We start from the raw sequence: 18,767 nt of genomic DNA on the forward strand, positions 1-18,767 counted from the left end.
CGCCTCTCGGTTAAATTAATTGCATGACATTTAAAGAGTTTGATCATTGCTGACATTCAGGATGTTCCAGCACCCTCACAGAGTTCATTTATTACAAGGCCAAAAAAAAAAAAAAAAAAAAGAAAAAAAAAGAATCCATTTTTTTCCCTGGAAAGGAGTGTTTTATCAAGTAAAGCTGCCCAGGCAGAGGTGCCCAAGGCTTGGCATCATTTGCTGCAGCAAGCAGTGGGTCTGGCTAGGGGGATCTGTCTTGGGTTGCAGTACAGGATGTGGCCAGAAATGTGTATTCTGTCCCCATCTGTTGAAGCCTGGTGGGGCAGTGATTCCTTATCTCCTGGCACACATTATCTGCTAATGGGCCATCTTTAAACCACCTGGGGCAATCATCTTTATCTTTTCCACAGCCCACCCTCCCTCCAGGAGATATCTCCTGTTAATGGGCCATTGAGCCCCAGTACATGGCTGATAAAATTACATCATCCCACTGGGAGATGCTCCACCCAGGGGGAGGAGCCAAGCCTTTCCTACCCAGATAAAAACTGAGATTTTGGACAGCAAGGTACCTTCTTTCCACTGGATTCCAGAGGAAAGCCAGACCTTTCCACATCATCCCTGGACCTTCAGAGGAAAACTGAACCTTCTACAGGAGCACTGCTCCAGCTGAGCCACATCTGCCACTGCAGGATTGCAGCCACCATTGAATGGGACTGCTGCCAACACCCTGACTGACTGACGGGGTGTTGGGTTGTATTCTGACTCTGTCAGTGTTTTTTAAATTGTTCTTTGTAATTCTGTATTTCTATTCCAATTTTCTTAGTAAAGAACTGTTTTTCCTAATTCCCATATCTTTACCTGAGAACCCCTTAATTTCAAACTTACAATAATTTGGAGGGAGGAGGTTTACATTCTCCATTTCAGAGAGAAGCTCCTGCCTTTATTGGCAGACACCTGTGCTCCAAACCAGGACAGGACGCCCCCCGGGCACGGCTCACCTGTAGCTCGACGCCGTAGCCGGTGTAGACGGTGACGTTGTAGGTGCACTGCAGGTACCCGTGCAGGGGCAGAGGGGGGTAATCCGTGGAGTCAATGTAGCCCTCGGGGTCGTGGAAGCTCATGCTGCAGAGCACTGAGGGGACACACAGCGGGGTCACACCCCAAAACACAGCACTCTAGTCCCTGCCCCATCAGCGATCCCACGGAGTTACAGAATCCCAGAGTGGTTTGGGTTGGAAGGGGCATTAAAGTCCAACCCCTGCTATGGCAGGGACACCTTCCACTACCCCAGGTTGCTCCAAGCCCCATCCAACCCAGCCTTGGACATTTCCAGGGATTGAGGGGCATCCACAGCTTCTCTGGGCAGGGCCTCCCCACCCTCAAAGGGAAGAATTTCTTCTCAATATCCCATCTAACCTCTGGCAGTGGGAAGCCATTCCCCCTCCTCCTGACACTCCAAGCCCTTGTCTAAATTCCTTCTCCAGCTCTCTGGAAGCTCCTTTAGGCACTGGAAGAAACTCTAAACTCTTCCTGGAGCCTTCTCCCAGCTCTCCCAGCTCTCCCAGCCTTTCCTCATCAGACAAGTGTTTCACCCCTCCAATCATAAAGCGCCTGGAGAGCAGAAGATTTTAGGCAGCCCCCAAACCCAGGTGATGCCTGATTTTGGGGGAGGGCTGCCTAACACAGGCATGCTCCCCAGCAGTGCTGTCTCCCCATGCTCATGCTCAGCTCAGCTCACCTGGGGTGGGCTCTGTGGTGGTGACAGTGGTGGTGATGATGGTGGACGTGGTGGTTTCCTGGCTCTCCTCTGGCACGTCCCTCTCCGCGCTCTTTGTTGGGATAACGGCAGCACCAGCAGGAGCCGCGGTCGGAGCCTCTCCAGCATCCCCCGTGCTGTCAGGGAAGGGCCTGGGCAGGGCTGGGGGCAGCGTGGAAGGGGAGATCTGCAGCGTGGGGCGGCTGGTGGTGGCCTGGTCCCCCCAGGGCAGCTCGGGGGGGCTCTGCTCCGTGTCCTCTGCTGGCACCCGCAGCGCTGGGGTGGCCGTGGGCAGCCTGGATCTCCGTGGGCTGGCTGGGGAGGCAGTCCCAGGGGGCCCTGCCAGGGTGGGCTTCAGCCTTGGGTGCTTCCTTCCTGTATTTACTTGCTTTAGAACCGGTGGCTTTTTCTTAACAGGGGAGGTTTGTTTGGCATCAGGTCTGGGGGCAGCAGTGGCCGTAGGCAGTGTGGTCATCTCTGCTGGTGTGGCACCGTCCTCTGGGGCTGGCAGGAGGTTGAGGGCAGTGCCCTGCCTGAGCTGCCCAGCTCCAGAATCTGAACTCATGGCATTCCCAAAGCCCTCAGCTGTCAAGCCCGTGCTGTGCCCAAGCTCTGCAGCTCCAGCACCCATCTTCTCATCCACAGCCAGAGGGTCCGGGCTGGCCGGCACCAGCACTGCCCCCGATCCACTGTCTGCAAAATAAATGGAAAAGTGGGAGTTGGGCAAAGCTGGGCACGAAATTAGAGCTGTGCTGCTGGCGTGAAATCAGCCCCCTGGGAAGCTGTGGCTGCAGGAACACCCACCACTTCCCAAAGAAGGAACAACCAGCCCCCACAGCACAGCACAGCCGCCTTGGCAGAGCCCCCTCAGGCTCCATCAACCCAACCCAACATTTGGGAACAGGGATGGGCAGAAAGAGAGAGTGACCAAAGCTGCTCAGCACCACTCTGCTGGGGCAATTGAATAAATTGAATAAATACAGATTTATCCATCACTGTGAGGTGACCGTGCTGTGATCCATGGGCTGGAATTCGCCGTGAGCTCTGAGATGTAGCAAAGAGAGCCCGAGAGTCAATGCTTTCCATGGAAACAGCAGTTGCCAGGGAAAGCACTTAATGCACGGTACTTAAAGACCATAATTCCAGCCCCCTCATGTCCCCTGGCAAGGTTTGGAGCCCCTGGAATGCAGGGTCCCTGTCCTTCTGTGGGCATAGGGGGTCTGCAATCCCCCAGCCCCAGTGCTGGCTTGGGGATCCCCTTTGTCCCTAAAGCAGCTGGAGCTTCTGTGATGTGTCTGTGGTGGCAGCCAGGACATGTGGCCACCACAGCAGCAGCTCTCCATGGGATGGGGGCTGCAGCAGCAGCCAGGGTTTCCTTCCCAAGCAGACTCCAGATAAACTCGGCTCACCTCAGCACCACAGGTCCTCTAAACGAAAGCACAACTCTTGGGATACATTTAACTCGATTTTTTTCTGTTTCAATTTCTTCTAATTAAGGTAGGACTGGAATGAAAAGGGGGAAAACATGAAGATTTTGTATGTGAATCCTGAGACACAGGGGCACTGCTGGGTGGCACTGCCCAGGGGGCCCGAGGGAGGGCACAAGCAGCCTGTGCAGAGGGGCTGAGCAGCACTGGAAATTGATTTTGCTCCATCTTCTGGAAAATAGGAGCAGTTTCTGGCAAGAACCAACGATAAGGAATGCAACAGGGAAAGGCAAAAGCTGGTGAATTAGCCTGAAGGATGGAGCTGCCAAAATTCTGGCAGTCCATCCACTGCTCCTCGATCCCAGAGAGTCCTTGGACACTCTGCTGGTGCCTGGGCTGGTCCTTTTTTGCTGGTCCTTTTGCTCCTGTGATAGCTGGGGACAGAACTGTGCCTGCCTCAAGCCACCTCACCCTGCTGCCACCACCCTGCTGCAGCCAGCAAACCTGTCCTGGTCCCTGGCTGCTCCTGCTGTTTGCCACAAGTTAAAACATTTTTTCCTTAATTAGCAGGTGGTTCAGCAAATCCATCACTGATTCCCTAAGCGCATTAGGAGATGTTTCACACACATCATCTGCAACTATCAGCTTGTGTCAGCTCTGAATAATCTCCCCCCAGGATGGTTGGGTGCCTCAGTATCCCCACACTTCTGGGGGAGCTTCCACACACTCTGCTTGTTTCTTGGTGACTCTGCTTTCCTCTCCATCCCAGCCTGGGATGATCTTGGCTTCTATGAGCACCCTGCCATGAGGGGAAATGTGCCAGCTCTCCTTCTCTGAGAGCTGTAAGAACTCTGAGAACAGTTTTGAAGCAAAAAGTTTTGTCCATGATGGGAGAAATGAGGCTCTCAGACAGAAGGGAGGAAGCACAGTCCTGGGAGGAGAGGGGGCTCACTAGCCCATAGGACACGGTGGGACACTGGGACACACTGGGACATACTGGGACACCAGCTCATAGAAGGAAAGTCAAGGATCCTGAGTCCTTAAAGCTGACACATTTCCTAAAAACTCTAATCCAGGATCCTCGGGTCATTTGTCACATGAACCCTAATATTTAACGGATTGTGCCTTTAAACCATATTTTATGCTTTTGGAAAGCTGACTAATTCCTTATTAGATCTTTTGCCAGGATGCATTTACTAGATTCTGTCCTTAACAAAGCATGAAATAAAACACTCTGTAAAGCGACTCCTTAATGAGACACTAAACATGCTGCAGTGTGTAAAGGGCAAATGTGCATTCCAGGGAAGTGGAGAGGGCGGGACTCAGCCGGGCTGGAGCAGGGGAGGGGCAGGCACAGGGCTCTGGCATCCGAGATCGATAAGGATTTATCCACAGAAAGAGAACTGACTGTCGGATCTCAGCTCCTGATTGATCACCACCCCAATCCCAAGCTGTGCTGCAGCACTTCCCTGGGCTGACAGACCCTGATCCTTCCCCGTGGATCTCAGTGCTGCCTCACAGCTCCTCTCATTCCTGGAGCCCTTTTGGGACACAGAGATGAGTATACCCATCCTTAAGGAATTATTGCAGTGGGTTTCCATGTTTGCAGGGTGGGGTTTGGTAAGATCCTTTCCACACTGATCTAAATTCCAACAGCTGTTCTGCCACCTCCAAGGCCCACGAATCGATCATGGAAAAAATGATATGGATAGGATAGTGATCATATCCATATCCATATCCATATCCATATCCATATCCATATCCATATCCATATCCATATCCATATCCATATCCATATCCATTCTATGATACGGATGGATAGTGATGATGGGTAGGATTGTGATCACACAGGACCCTCCCCAGCTGCTGACACCCATCCTGCTCAGCACAGGTGATCAATCCTGAGCTGCTGGAAGAGAAATGGTCACGTTTGACCTTGATCTAATCTGCTGTAGCAGCTCTGGAGAAAATAAACGCTACGGAGATGCACAAGGGATTAATCTTGTTTCTCAACCAGGAGCTCTCCACGGGTGGTTCAGCACTGGAAAACCCTCTCCAGATCCACGTAAACCTACGTGGTGGCCCTGCAGCCTCGCTACTCCCGAGTGTGGCACTGGATGCTCTGTGGGCACAGCAGGGTGGGCTCAGGCAGGGCTGGGACAGTTTGGAGCACAAATTGACCTTAACACAGCAGGACAGCTCGTCTCCAGACCTATTCTGGGCTGTGCCTGGATCCCGGGTGTGTGCAAACACTGCACAGGAGGCTGGGCTCGGGGAGGATGGCTCCAACCAGCCTCAGCCCCCGCGGTTTATACTTAGCCAAGGAGGAAGCGCTGGTGCCGAGCCTGGGCTGTGTGTGGGAGCTGCCAGCGGGCACAGCCCCACCCCGGGGCTGGGGAGGTGGCACCGGGCTCTGGAGAGGCAGCAGGACAGCAGGGGAGGCAGGGCAGGGGCTCCTGGAGCATCTCCTCTCACCCAGACACAGCACTGGGTGTTTGCAGGGCACCAAGCACCCGCCCACCTGAGCATCAACAGCACAGAAACACCAAAATCATCATCCCCAGCCCCAAAGCTTCATCCCCATGCGAGAGGGTCCCCAGGACCCCCAGCCAGGCCTGGGTTTTGTGGGCAGCCGTGGCCAACACACTGCTCCAGAGGTGCCGTGGCACCAGGAGAACCTGATTGCCAAGATACCTCAGCCAGAGGGGCTTAGAGGAATTAGAGAGCTGCAAATGCCTGATAAAAGGGTGCTGGAATAATCACAAAGGCCTCGGTTCGCTGCTGTGCTCCTGAAAGAGCCAAAGCAGGAGCAGCCGTATCACGGCTCCCATTACTAATGCCGATGGTATCGCTCACTCCAGGGAAGGCAGCTGGATTGCTCCAGCTCAGGAATCACTGTCCAGGAGGGTTTAGGATCTGATTGGAGCAGGAATGAATAAAGCTGATCCAGGCACTATTAATGGTGGCGTTCAGCTCTGCCTGTGTGAGGGGCTCAGGCACATTCATGGGTGCTGGGCTGGGCTAATCCTGCCCAGAGTGCTGCTGGCATCATATCCAAGGCCTTGTGGAGAGCTGGGATTTATCCTGCACTGCCCAGCACCCTCTGCATGCAGGCTGAGCCCCTGGAGCTCCCCATTCCCATACAGTCGGTGGAGAATGGTTGTCAGGAGCTGCTGTGCACCTCTGTGGAAGAACATAAACATTCCTGCTGGGGATGATCCAGATCTTGGATAAAGCAGGGATATCAAGGACAGGTCCTGGTGCAATCCTGCATCACCGGGGGCTGAGGATGGGAAGGGGCACCCTGATCACCTCCTGCTCTCCTACTTCTTCCCATACCAACCTCCAGCACGTGCAACACACATTTCACCCTCAGAGAGCAAAACAGGGTTTGGGTGGGAAGAGGCATCTGAGAAAAAGTAGGTTGTGTCCATCAAAACACTTGGCTGTGATCAGTTTGGGTTCAGATTTTAAAAGCTTTTGGCCTTGAGTCTTGAAGAGCAGAAAAGCCTTAAATGAAACATTCTTTCATTTCCTGAATGTCCCCGCAGGCGGATGCAGCCTTAAAGTCCGCCTGCCTCCAAGCAGGAGATGCAAATCCCAGGTTTTCCTGCAGTTACACTGGCAGCAGATTAAGTTTTTCCAACAGGAAAAAAAGGGAAAAAAAAATTATTTTTCCTCAAGAGCATCCTGTCAGCTCCCCCCTCTAAGCAAATAGAAGCGTAGCAATCCGATCCGGGTTGAGTCATCCCCGTGGGAGCTGCGGGAAGCGCAGCCGGAGCAGGGGCTGCCCGCGGCACCGGGAGCTTTCCCGGCAAAGGTGAGGCGGGGACGGGAGGGCTGGAGATGGATTGCAGCCGAACATTCCCACTGTTGTTGGAGAAAACAGAAAGGTGTTGTCCTCTCTGGCACAAGGATGAAGGAGCAGTGCTGTCCTCAGGTGCTGCCCAGTGCTGGGAGACTCCAGACTGCAATGGGAAAAGTTGGGCTGTTCCATGGAGCAATTAATGGGAGATAATCCAGAAGAACAAAGATGCCCAGTTTTGCTCAGGAAGACGGTGCAGCAGAGGCCAAGAAAGTTTGGAGCTGTTTTGTTCCCATTCCAGGGGACACCTGGCTGCCCTCCTGGGCTGTCCCTTTGTGCCACATCCTCTGCAGGGCAGGTGTGACCAACACCTTGTTGGTTTGATGCTGCTCTAAACTCAGGCTGGGATTCCTGGGGCAGGAAGGGGTCAGGATGCTTTTCTTTCCATTCCTATGAATTTCCCACTGCCACAGAGACTCCTCTGGCCCTGGGGAGTTTCGGATCCACTTTAAAATGCTGTTAAATTGCCCATGTGCAGGGGTTTATTTATGCTCACAGGACTGTGGTCTGAATATTTCATTTTAAAATTTACATCTGTGTCACTCGAGATGCTCAAATAAGGTTGCCATGGAAACCCCTCATTACTGGGTGAGGATGCTGGCAGTGGTGCCCAGCCCAAGGAGCCGTGGCCTGGAAGGACCAGGCTCTGCTCCTGCTGCCCACCCAGCTCCCACACCCAGCAGGAATCATGGAATCACCAAATCCTGGAATGGTTTGAGCTGGAAGGGATCTTAAACGTCACCTCATCCTCTGCCTGTGCCATGGGCAGGGATGTCTTCCACTAAACTGAGCTGCTGCAAGCCCCATCCAGCCTGGCCTTGGGCACTTCCAGGGATGGAGGAGAGGAATTTCACTGGCTCCAACTGTGACCTGCTCTGCTGGCAGGGGACAAGGGGCTGGGACATCATCCAGGGGACACCCACACCTACACTTGATCCCAGCCCTGGGATGAGACAAGGGAAATCTCCCCAAACTGGCCATGGACGAGGGGGTTCCTGGTCCAGCTGGGAGCAGAGGGTTTGGGCTCCACATGGGGACTGCAGCAAGCAGGGGCAATATTCCAACAGCAAAACACTCCTGGAAACCTGCTTTAGTGGCAAATCAATCCTGTTTGTGCCTGACTGGAGAGTCCACGCTGCTTGTGCCTGGCTGGCTGGGCTCAGGATCAAGGACACCACAAGGAATACGAGAATTAAACCCACAAACCTCTCCCCCCTCTCCTGGTGCTCAGGAGGAGCTGTAGCTGCTCTAACGATCCACGCAGCCCTGACAGATGCTGGGAAATTACACACTTCTCCAAGCTGGGAGGAAAATGGATTTTCCTCCCCACTGCTGCTTCATGGAGCTGGAATCAATGAGACTTTGACTCCCAGGTGTCTGTTCTGGCCATGCCAACTCTGCACAGGCACCTGTGGCTTTGGGGACCTGCCCGTGGTGCCCTGGCTACACAGTCTGTGTGTCCTTCACTGCAGCATCACCCCCAGCACGGCCCAAATCCCCAGGGATGAGCCCAGCTCAGGCTGGGAATTGCCCAGCTCCTTCCCGAAGGAATGTGGGAGGAGCAGCAGCAGCTAAGGAGGAAGAGGAATTTAAGAGATTCATCCAATTATGGAGGAATCAGGAGATTTGCAGCATGGAAGTGATACAACCTGTCCTGTGCTGGGTGGATCCCACTGCATCCCCAGCTCATGTGGGATTTTCCTGATATTCCCACCAGGGAGCAGGGGAGCAAAACCATTACAGAGAAGGGAACTTTGATGCAGGTGATAATTTGAATTAATAACAGATTTCATGATACCAGGTGTAAGAAAGGCACATTTGTGCCTTGTCCCAGGCAGACAGACACAGCTGAAAGGAATTAACAGGCAGGGCTCAAGGGGGAATTAATTTTTTTTAAGTTCATTAGGAAAGAACTTTAAAGATCATCCAGTCCCACCCCATTCCATAGGCAGCAACACCTTCCACTATCCCAGGCTGCTCCAAGCCCTGTCCAACCTTGGGCACTGCCAGGGATGGGGCAGCCAAAGGGAAGAAGGAGCAGAAGAAGATCCCTCCTGTGCCTCTCCTGGGTTCCCCCGCTGAAATGTTCACTCCTCAGGGCCTACCTGGGGAGAGGAAATCGAGTGTTTTGGCAGCTTTTCAGGCTAAAAATTGAAGAGGGGAAAGAGAAGCTCCTTCTTTCTCCGCCAATCATCCAGCCCAGCCGTCTACATCAGGGCATAAAATTAAATGGGTTCCTAAAGAGAGAGTATATTTAGCTACAAAACCCCGTTCTAGTCAGCTCTCTGCAGCTAAAATAATTAATCTCCCATCACTGTTAAGATGCAGTGGAGCAGATCTGGAGAAGCGAGTGCTGGGATTAACTCTTTGGGAGCAGGTCAGCCCTGTGAGAGCAGCTCCTGCTGCCATGCCAAGGGAGATCCTGGCAGCTCCTGGGGACTCCTGGGGTCCTGCCTGGCTGGCTCTGCTCAGCTGTGTCCCCTGCCATGCCACTCTTGGTGCCAAGGGGTTTGGCAGGGGTGCTGTGCCCTGGCACTGCCTCTCTGGTGATGGAGGGGACCCGGGAGGGATGCAGGAGTGAGTTCAGCCAAAATCCCTGCTCCTGGGGACACTGGGGAGCACTTAGTGGATACACAGCCCTGAAACATCTGGAGAGACAAAGTTTAGTCTGATTACAATCCCTGACTGTTCCTGTGTCTGGCTGTAAATCATTGATGGGCTCACTCATCAGGCTGTCACATCCATGGAATATGCAAATATTCCCAACCTCCTCTGTTGTCCCACCCTCAGTTTGATTTGATTTCCACTCTAGCACTGTAAATACGAGGTGACAACGTGACATTGGAGGTGCAGGTGAGCAGAGCAGCATCACAGCCCAGCTCTGCCTGGCTGGGGCAGCCACAGGATCCAGGTCCTGCCTGAGCTCCCAGCACAGCCCCTGCAGCAACTGGGGGAGAGCTGAGCTGCCTCTGCTCAATCTGTTTGGCAGCTCTTTATATTTCTTTCACAGGATGTAACAGGAATCACAGCGTGGCTCCAGTCCAGACTGCTGAGAGAGGAGCAGGGACTGGCAGCACCTCAGGGGGTGTCACTTGTCCCCCATGGCACCAGGGCAAGATGTGCCCTCAGCACTGCTGCCCATGGCTGCTCTCTGTGGGTTTGTCCAGGGATATCCCAATTTCTTTTTTTTTTTTTTTTTTTTTTGAGTGCCCCAAAAGCTGCCCTGGGGCATCTCAAGGCAGGATTTGAAGCTCATCAGGTCCTGGCCACCTTGCCAAGCTGGAGAGGTGCCTCAGAGCAATGAGGGTGGCACAGGTGACATCTGGCATAGGGCACACACAGTTTTCTGATCTCCCCATGGACTCCCCCGGGATGTTCCCACCACAGGATGCAGCCACTGGGATCACCCAGCTCAGAATGAGGGAATGGAACAATCTGGGGATTCCCATGCCCCAGGCTGTGCCTCAGTCCCCTGCACCCCCAACCCATGTGCTGGTCTTTTTTCCCTCCTGGGGACCAAGGGGGTCTCAGCTCTGTCTGCTCAGGCAGTGTGTCAGGACAGGCATTGGGATCAGTCCCCCAGTTTGCAGGGGGAATCTTTTTTTCCCAGACATTGATTTTCTTTGCATTTTCTCCCCTCACTGAGGCCACGTGCAGGAACCTGTGCTGCCTGGTGCTGCCTGGTGCTGCCTGGTGCCCTTGAAAAGCCCCTGCTGCCTGCTCTGAAAGGATGGAGCTCTGGTGCCTAATGACTCCTGACAGCTGGGGAAGGGCCCTGCTGCTGGCAATTGGGAAGGCAGGGACAGGGAGGGTTACTGATGGCTGTGGTTATTACAGTTATTGGGCACCATCGATCACAGGCACAGCCTGTGCACCCAGCCTGGCAGCAACTGGGGCACAGCCCAGAGCTCCCTTTTCCCATCCCATTCCTGCTGCCAGCTCTGGCCACTACAGGCCCAGGGAGAACCTTAAAAAGATTTTCCAGTCCAGCTTTCTCAGGCTCAGCTAGGATTTTTCTCAAGTTAGAGCTGTAAATATAAGAGAAAGAATTATAACAAAAGATAAACACCTGCTGGATCCATGAGAAAGCCTGGAACAAGATGTGTCTCCTTCTCTGACCAATGAACTGCCTGTATTTTGTTTTTCACAAACTGTCCTATTTAAATCAATTATTTCCTTCAATAAACTGCTCTTTCTTGTTCTTTCTTGCACCATGCAAGAGAATGCCACATTACTGTGTCCTTTCACTGCTCTGTAACCCTTATACAGTAATATCTGGAGGTTCCACCGAGATCAGGTGAATCTCAGCCCAGGATGGCTGAGAGATGGGACACACTGGGCTCCCAAATTCCACAGCCTGGAGAGGTGCAAGATGTAGGGAAGGATATGGAGTTGACAGGAAGATCTCACAGATATGTATGTATAACAGAGAGATCTTTGAATGTAAAATCTGAAGAAGGAATAGGAATGATAGGAAGTTTTGATGTAGAAGAAAAGAATTGCTAAGCGAGTTTTACTGGGTAACTAAGAAGGCAAAGAGCAGGTGAGTTGGAAGGGGCTTTTATGATTTAGAGCAAAGGATAAATCCTCCTCAAACAAAAGATGTTTTTACCAAGCAAAGAGATTTTTACAGACAAATAAAAATTCAGTTTTTACCTTTTAAAAGTTTTTCTCACTAAAACCAGAGTCGTTCTGGGGGGCAGTTTGGGGCTGGCACAGGCTTCACCCCCCCTCTGTGTCCCAGACCCAGAGACCACCCAGCCCACCCTGGGCCCATCCCTGGGCTGCTGCTGGTGCTGCTCAGCCCTCACCTCATTCCCAGTGATGCTGGTTTTTATATAATTAATTGTCAGCTGTATCAGCCATCAGTGATTTGTGTTTTAAAGATGGCCTGGCAGAACTAATTCCATCCCTGCACGATGCTGTGCTGGATGATGATAACCCATGTACAGCTTCTCCCACGGAGCCTCCTGACGAGCTGCTGCACTTTGTTTTAATTAATACAGATAGCAAATATATTTTCATTAGCCATCAGAATGTCAGGGGAGAAGCAGGGTCCTCCCCCACAGTGGGCAGCAGTTTTGCTCCTGGGGCTGGGTGCAGTGCCCAGCCCTGCTGGGTCTCCTGCTCCAGCCATCTCTTCATCCCCCTGCATCCCTCCTCATCCCCCTGCATCCCTCCTCATCCCCCTGCATCCCTCTTCATCCCCCTGCATCCCTCCTCATCCCTCTGCATCCCTCCTCATCCTCCTGCAACCCTCCTCATCCCCCTGCATCCCTCCTCATCCTCCTGCATCCCTCCTCATCCCCCTGCATCCCTCCTCATCCCCCTGCATCCCTCCTCATCCCTCTGCATCCCTCCTCATCCCCCTGCATCCCTCCTCATCCCCCTGCATCCCTCCTCATCCTCCTGCATCCCTCCTCATCCCCCTGCATCCCTCCACATCCATGTTCTCCCACACAGCACCACAGGGCAGAGTTTCCCCCCAGTCCTGTATAAGTGGAACCATCAATCCCTAAAAACCAGGATTTTTGGGAGGGATAAAAAGCTGATTTAGTCTCGCTGCTCCAGCCATGGTGGGAGCTCCCATCCAAAGCTCTCCAGCACAGGAGGACACACAGTTATCAGGCACGTTCATAATTTCTCAGATTTAGAACAATTAAACTGACTCTCTGGTACTTCTGATGAAAGCAGCCCCTTGTTCCCTGGGGAAGGAACAGCCTTTCTTGACCTCTGCTCTATTATTCTGTTTGATTGATCTGAATTCTATCAGAAAGGATAATGACAGGCTCTGGTGGAGGGGGCAGGAACACTGGGAACAGAGAGGACAAGGCTTTGCCAAGGGCTGCTGTGCCCAGCTAATGATTCTGACAGGCTGGGGGACACCCAGGCCCCTCTCTGTGCCCACTGCAGCACCCACAAAATCCCTGGGTTCCCCAAAACTGAGGAATAGAAGGCTAAAAGGATATCATAAACAAGCAAAGAGGACTTGGTGGCCAGCAGCAGGAGCAATGTCCCAGCTGTGTCACCTTCCCCTGTGCCCATGGGGCATTGCTGTCACTGTCTTCACCTTGGGAACAGCTCCAAGCATGCAGATGAAAGGGCACCTTCCTTCTAAGGCATTAGACAATGTCACCTTCCTCTACCCCCAAAAATTCCCTGAATATCAAAATCAGAAACCCAAAATCAGAAACCCACAGATGAAAGGGATGATCTGGCTGTTTCTGAATCACAGCTGGGTTCAGTTAAGAGAAAGCCCTTAAATCCCACCCTGGAGGGTGGTTTGTACCTCTGGGGATGTTTTGGAGAGGAGCTGGACCCGCTGCAGAGCTGCACTTTCTCATGGGCAGCTCTTGGGTCTCCTGTTGCTGCTGGCTGGGCAGATTTACTCCTGATGTTATTTTTGACCCACCCCGTGGTGAGGAAGGACCTGGCTCTTCTCCCCAGCAGGTAATGAATGGGCCAATTACACAAACCCGTGTGTCACCCGCCTGGGACAAGGGCTTTGTCACTGCAGCCATTGTTTATGTTCCTAGAGGGTAATCATAATTTTTAACATCCTTTTGATAGCAGTGCAGTGTGATTAAAACAGGCACATCTGAGGCATAAATCTGGGTTTAAGCACTGCCTTTTTGACACACGATGTTGAGCACTCAGGGATGAGGCTGAAGGGTTCCTGGGCTGTGCCACCACCACCTGCCTCTGGCAAACCACCCTGTGGTCCAGCATCACCCTGAAGGGACCCCAAGGGGCAGCAGGATGGAGGCAGGAGGCCCCAGGCTGGGGCTGTTGGCTCAGGATAAACACAACAGCTGATTTCCTGGGAGCAGGAGGAGCAGCACGAGGCCAACATAAACCTGTAACATGGATTTTTCCATGAGAGAAAGCTCTGGGCTGTAGCTGGGGATGGTGCTGGGAGACTGAGGAAGGAATTTTCAGAGCTGACCTCCTGTCTGAGGTTACTCTGGCTCTGGGCAGGCTCCTGCCCCTGCTGCTCGCTCTGTTTGGATCAGAGATGTAACACTGCATAATTTAAGAGAGGCTTTGCTCCCGAGGCCAGTTCGGTGCATGTGGATTGGAAATGTGGAAAAATCCAGCCCGCCCCCATGGAAGCTTGAGCAGATACCTGAGCCACTTAAGGAGATGATGTTGGTGTGACTCAATGTGGTTTGTGCCCTTGGGTGGCAGTGTGCCCAGGAGGACAGTGAGTCACCACGGCTCTGTGCTGCATCCCAGTGGATGCAGGGCTGGACCCCTCTGGAGCCAGGCTGGGGGTGCTCACCTGGAGAAGAAAAAGCTCCAGGGATTGCTCAGAGCCCTTTCCAGAGCCTAAAGGAGCTCCAAGAGAGCTCAAGGAGAGTTTGGATGAGGAATGGAGTGACAGGACACAGCGAATGGCTTCCCACTGCCAGAGGGCAGGGTTAGATGGGATTTTGGGAAGGAATTCCTCCCTGTGAGGATAGTGAGGCCCTGGCACAGGATGCAGAGAAGCTGTGGCTGCCCCTCGATCCCTGGAAGTGTCCAAGGCCAGGTTGGACAGGGCTTGGAGCAATTTGGGAATAGTGGAAGGTGTCCCTACCCATGGCAGGGGGTGGAAAAAATGGGCTTTAAAGTCCCTTCCAAACCATTCCACGGTTCCCTGCTCCTCCAGCAGAGCTGTTCAGGGTACCTGGGATGGGTCCTGCTGGGACCAGAGCCCGGTGATGCTGGGAACACCTGCGGGGCAGGCACCCTCCCCTTCCCGGCTGCCTGCAGATGAGCCCCCCTGGAGGAATGGAAGCATTTCCGAATTTAGATGCTGTAAAAGACGTTTTGCAGTGGTAAAACTGAAAAGCTCTTCCCCTGGGGAGCGGGCTGCAGCGGCAAGGACTCTTGTTTCGCTGCACCCTTCCCTTCCTACCTTTCCTAATGAATTCCAAGAAAGCCTCAATGCATTCCTAAATGGGAACACAGCCTGTGTCCTTCACAGTCATCTCCACAACAAAGCCAGCCATCGCCGCTGGCAGCCACGGGCTCCTCTGTGAGCTGGAAACAAAAGCTGAAAAGGAGCCTTTCTAGTTGTGATTAGAAAGCTTGAGAAGTTCGGCTTTTTACCGCTTATTGCCTCACTGATTTCATCTCCGTGGCAGCTCGGAACCCCTCAGGGGACAGCAGAGCATCCCCAGCCCCTCGCCAGGCGGCTGCAGCATCCCGCAGTGGGAGCGGAGAGCCCGGCAGAGCAGGAATCGGGAATCTCTGCGCTTTTAGGGCGCTGCGCTGGGTTTGGAGCAGGTTTGTCATTAAGGAAGGAGCAGCGCCGTGACCCAGCGGGCACCAGCAGCATCCCCCTCTACCTGAGGACATCCCTGATCCCTGCGCCCATCAGCGCCCAAATCCCCCCAGGGGCGCCTCTTATTATCCCAAATCCATCCCAAAACACATCCAACCTGGGGGGACACAGGCGCTCATCCCCCAGGACATTCAGCCTGCCGGGGCTTCTCCGAGCATCGAGGGGTGCGGAGGAACGGAACTAAATTTTTTTTTTTTTTTTTCTCCTAAATAGGAATAGAGGAAGAGCGACTATCGGGGAGATTTTCTTCGGGGGAAATTCTGGCACAAAGACAAACTGCAATATCTCAGCGCAGGCTGGGCGCTGAGTCTTGGATAAAAATAAAGCAGGAGGCGGCAGCACCTTCCCGATGACATTAACTCCATTCATCTCCCGCTGCCGCCGCCGCCAGCGTGCTCAGGCATTAGGAGTTACGTTTTCCTCCACTATTTCTCAAATATATTTATGCTGGGAGATGTTTGTGGAGGTACATCCTGTGCCTGGGGCAGAGGATTAATTCCAAACTGTCACCTCGCTTTTTGATGGGTTTGTAAATTCTGTTCTGTTGATTTGCACTCGCAGTAAATTGATAAAATCCTCTTTCCAAAAACCTAATTCACCATTTAGGGCTCACCAGGGTTTTAAACCTCATTGGCTCACATATTTATGTAAATATAGTGTCCAGCAGCAATTTAAAAACTGCTGCGTGGATAATGTGAATGGATAAGGAGTGAAGGGAGACACATTGTCTGGTGGGGAATGTGTGCCCTGGAAAGGAACCTTTCCTTGCCTTGGGGCTCCAGATTTTGGGGTGGTTTTGCTGTGGTGGCTGCTCTGTTTTGCAAGATCTGACCACTGCACCGGGACTAATTAACCCTGACAGTGCTGGGAATTGTCTGAGCTCTCCAAGGATGGCATTGATGTGTCCAAGAGGACTTTGCCAAGAACTCCTGCAGTGGGCAGGGATGTGCTGGTGTACTGGGAGCACTGGGAGCTCTTAGGGCTCATGCCAGAATGGTCTGTCAAATTAGGGACTTGGTATCTTTGCAAATAGAAGTTCAGGGCTGTCAGGAAAAGCCTGGTTTTTTACTGAAATTGCATTTAGATCAGCATCAGGAGATACAAGCCCTGTTTCTGTGCAGCCCCATCATCATGGAAGAGATGCAGGGTGGCAGAGGGGACATCAGCAGTGATGTCCTCAGCACTGTCCCCCAGCCACCACTCTACCCGAGACGAAGCATCTCATCCACAAAATGTTGCCATGCTCCATTAATCCACCCAAAAACGTCAGATGGAGATTCTCTCTTGAATTTTAAATTTTTCCAGCCGCTCTGACTAGCTCTGAAACTGCCCTGAAATGACCACATTCCAGAACATTCCCTCACTCCCCCCTGCTGTTCCTGAGCCTGGTCACTCCTGCTGCTGTGCCCCAGCCCCACATGGCACTGCCAGCTCCCTGCAGCTTTTTGGGCTGCAGCACATCACTCACTGGCCCCCAGAGGCTCTGGGGACCAAATTTGTCATCCCCTCTTGAGGGTGCCACTCTCCCTGGGGTGCCCCCAGCCTCTCAGCTCCTGATTTTGGCACATCCCAGCCCAAGTGTGCAAGACAGAGAGACGGGCCGAGACGTGAGAATCCTTCTTGCCGAGCAGATGACGCCGCTCTGGGATCCATCCCACAGTTATCCCTTCTGTCGTGCTCGAGTTTTTTGGATGCCTTTGCACTTGGCACCGAATTTCCTTCCTAGACTAAAGCTTTGCACTTGGAATGATGCCTTTGGAGCTGGGCTGAGTGGCCAGGCTGCTCATCCCATCCCTCTGCACTGCCAGCAGCTCGGATTGCGCTTCCATGAAGTCTCCTTGCACCTTCCTGCTGCAGCCATCTGTCCTGGGGTGCCAGTGCCTTGTGCTCATCCCCATGGAGCAGGCACAGAGCCAGGCTCTGCCCAGCCTCCTGGGCTCTCTGCACCTACTGCAGTCCATGGGCCAGGGAAAGGGAGAAAGGTCTGGACAAGGCAGAGCCTCCTCGCTGTGCCCCAGGAAAGATCCAGGCTCAGGGTTTGGTCAGCTGCTGCTCTGGCCTCTTTCCAGAGAAAGGAAAAGGAGGAAAAAGGAATAAAAGAAATGTCTGAATCGGGGCTGTGCCCTGGGACTGGGCCAGCCACAGCTGCACCACTGCTGGGAGCTCTAGCAAGCAAAAAGATGGAACAGAGGGGAAATCAGCTCCTCAGCAGCCTGGGAACATCATCCCCCCTGACTGGGGACAGCCCTGAGCCACCATGGGACAGAGCAGTGCAGCAAAGGGTCCCCATCCCAGGGGGGAGGATCCAGGTGCCCTTGCTCGCTCCCCAGGAGCAGCACCCTAGGCTGGATCACTGGTTTAGAGCTCAGCTGTGACAATGTGGCACACTTCAAAGGGCTCCTTATCTCACATCCCTGACACCCAACAAAGACACCGGGGCAGGACTGGTGGCTTCTCGACAGTGCCAGACACAGCCCTCACTTTTACAGCTCCTGGCAGATCCTCCCTGATGTGTCCTGCTTTCTGGGGTGTCCTGGGGCTGTCCCAGCACTGATCATGGCTGCTCAAGAATCCCCCAGCCTGAGGGACCACGGGTGTAGATCCCAGTCAGAGATAACCAACAATTGCAGTTGGTTCTGAGCTAGTGCTCTGCTGGAAACCCACAGCATGTCCCTCTCCAGTATGGAAGATGAGCCTCCCCTGCTCCCAGCTTTGCCTCTTCAGTCCCATTGACTCCTGCCACCCAGCTCCATGGTTCTTCTCTGATTTTGGAAATCCTTATGGATTAAATCCAAGACATAACAGAGTTGAGCAGCAGAGGTTCATTTGTTTCTCCTCTTCCCATCAGCACAGCTGACCCTGTGGATGTGCTGGGTTGACACTGGATGGATGCTGGGTGCCCACCAAAGCTGCTCCATCACTCCCAGGAGAGACATTCCTGCATGATCTCCCCACCCTGAGTCCTTCCCACAGGCTGCAGTCCTCCATGGACTTGTCCACTTCCACACAGTCAGTCCTTTAGGAGCAGGATGCTCCGGCCTGGATCCCTTCCATGGTGTCCTGTCAGAAAACAAGCTCCAGTGTGGGCTCCTCTCTGCATGGATACACAAATCCTGCCAGGATCCTGCTCCAGCAGGGCTCTTCCATGGACTGCAGTGGATCTCTGCTTCCCTGTGGATCCCCATGGGCTGCAGAGGCACAGCTGCCTCAGCCTGGGCTGCACCGTGGGCACCTGCAGCACCTCCTCCTCCTCCTCCTTCACTGACCTTGGTGTCTGCAGGGCTGCTCCTCTCACAGATCCTCACTCCTCTCTCTGGCTGCTGTTTCCATCGTGCAGGTATTTTTATCCGTGGATAGAGCAGGATGTGGATAGAGCAGGATGCAGATAGAGCAGGA

General features: G+C 53.3%; 1 protein-coding gene across 2 annotated transcripts in view; it reads right to left on the minus strand.

Annotated features, from left to right (window-relative positions):
* Window positions 1-18,767, minus strand: part of SEZ6L (seizure related 6 homolog like) — a 36,861-nt gene that overhangs the window by 13,500 nt on the left and 4,594 nt on the right. Inside the window, exons 1-3 of one of the 2 annotated variants that reach the window (XM_079322916.1) lie at window positions 5,113-5,249; window positions 1,733-2,443; window positions 993-1,126 (exon numbers count right to left, since the gene is read on the minus strand). In XM_079322916.1, the coding sequence (XP_079179042.1) occupies window positions 993-1,126; window positions 1,733-2,381 (783 nt within the window). In that variant the 5' untranslated portion in view covers window positions 2,382-2,443; window positions 5,113-5,249. Of the gene's footprint in view, window positions 1-992; window positions 1,127-1,732; window positions 2,444-5,112; window positions 5,250-18,767 lie in introns of those variants that run through there. The other variant, XM_079322915.1, reaches the window with a different exon arrangement.

The sequence above is a fragment of the Erithacus rubecula genome (assembly GCF_903797595.1).
Source record: "Erithacus rubecula genome assembly, chromosome: 19".
Lineage (NCBI taxonomy): Eukaryota > Metazoa > Chordata > Aves > Passeriformes > Muscicapidae > Erithacus > Erithacus rubecula.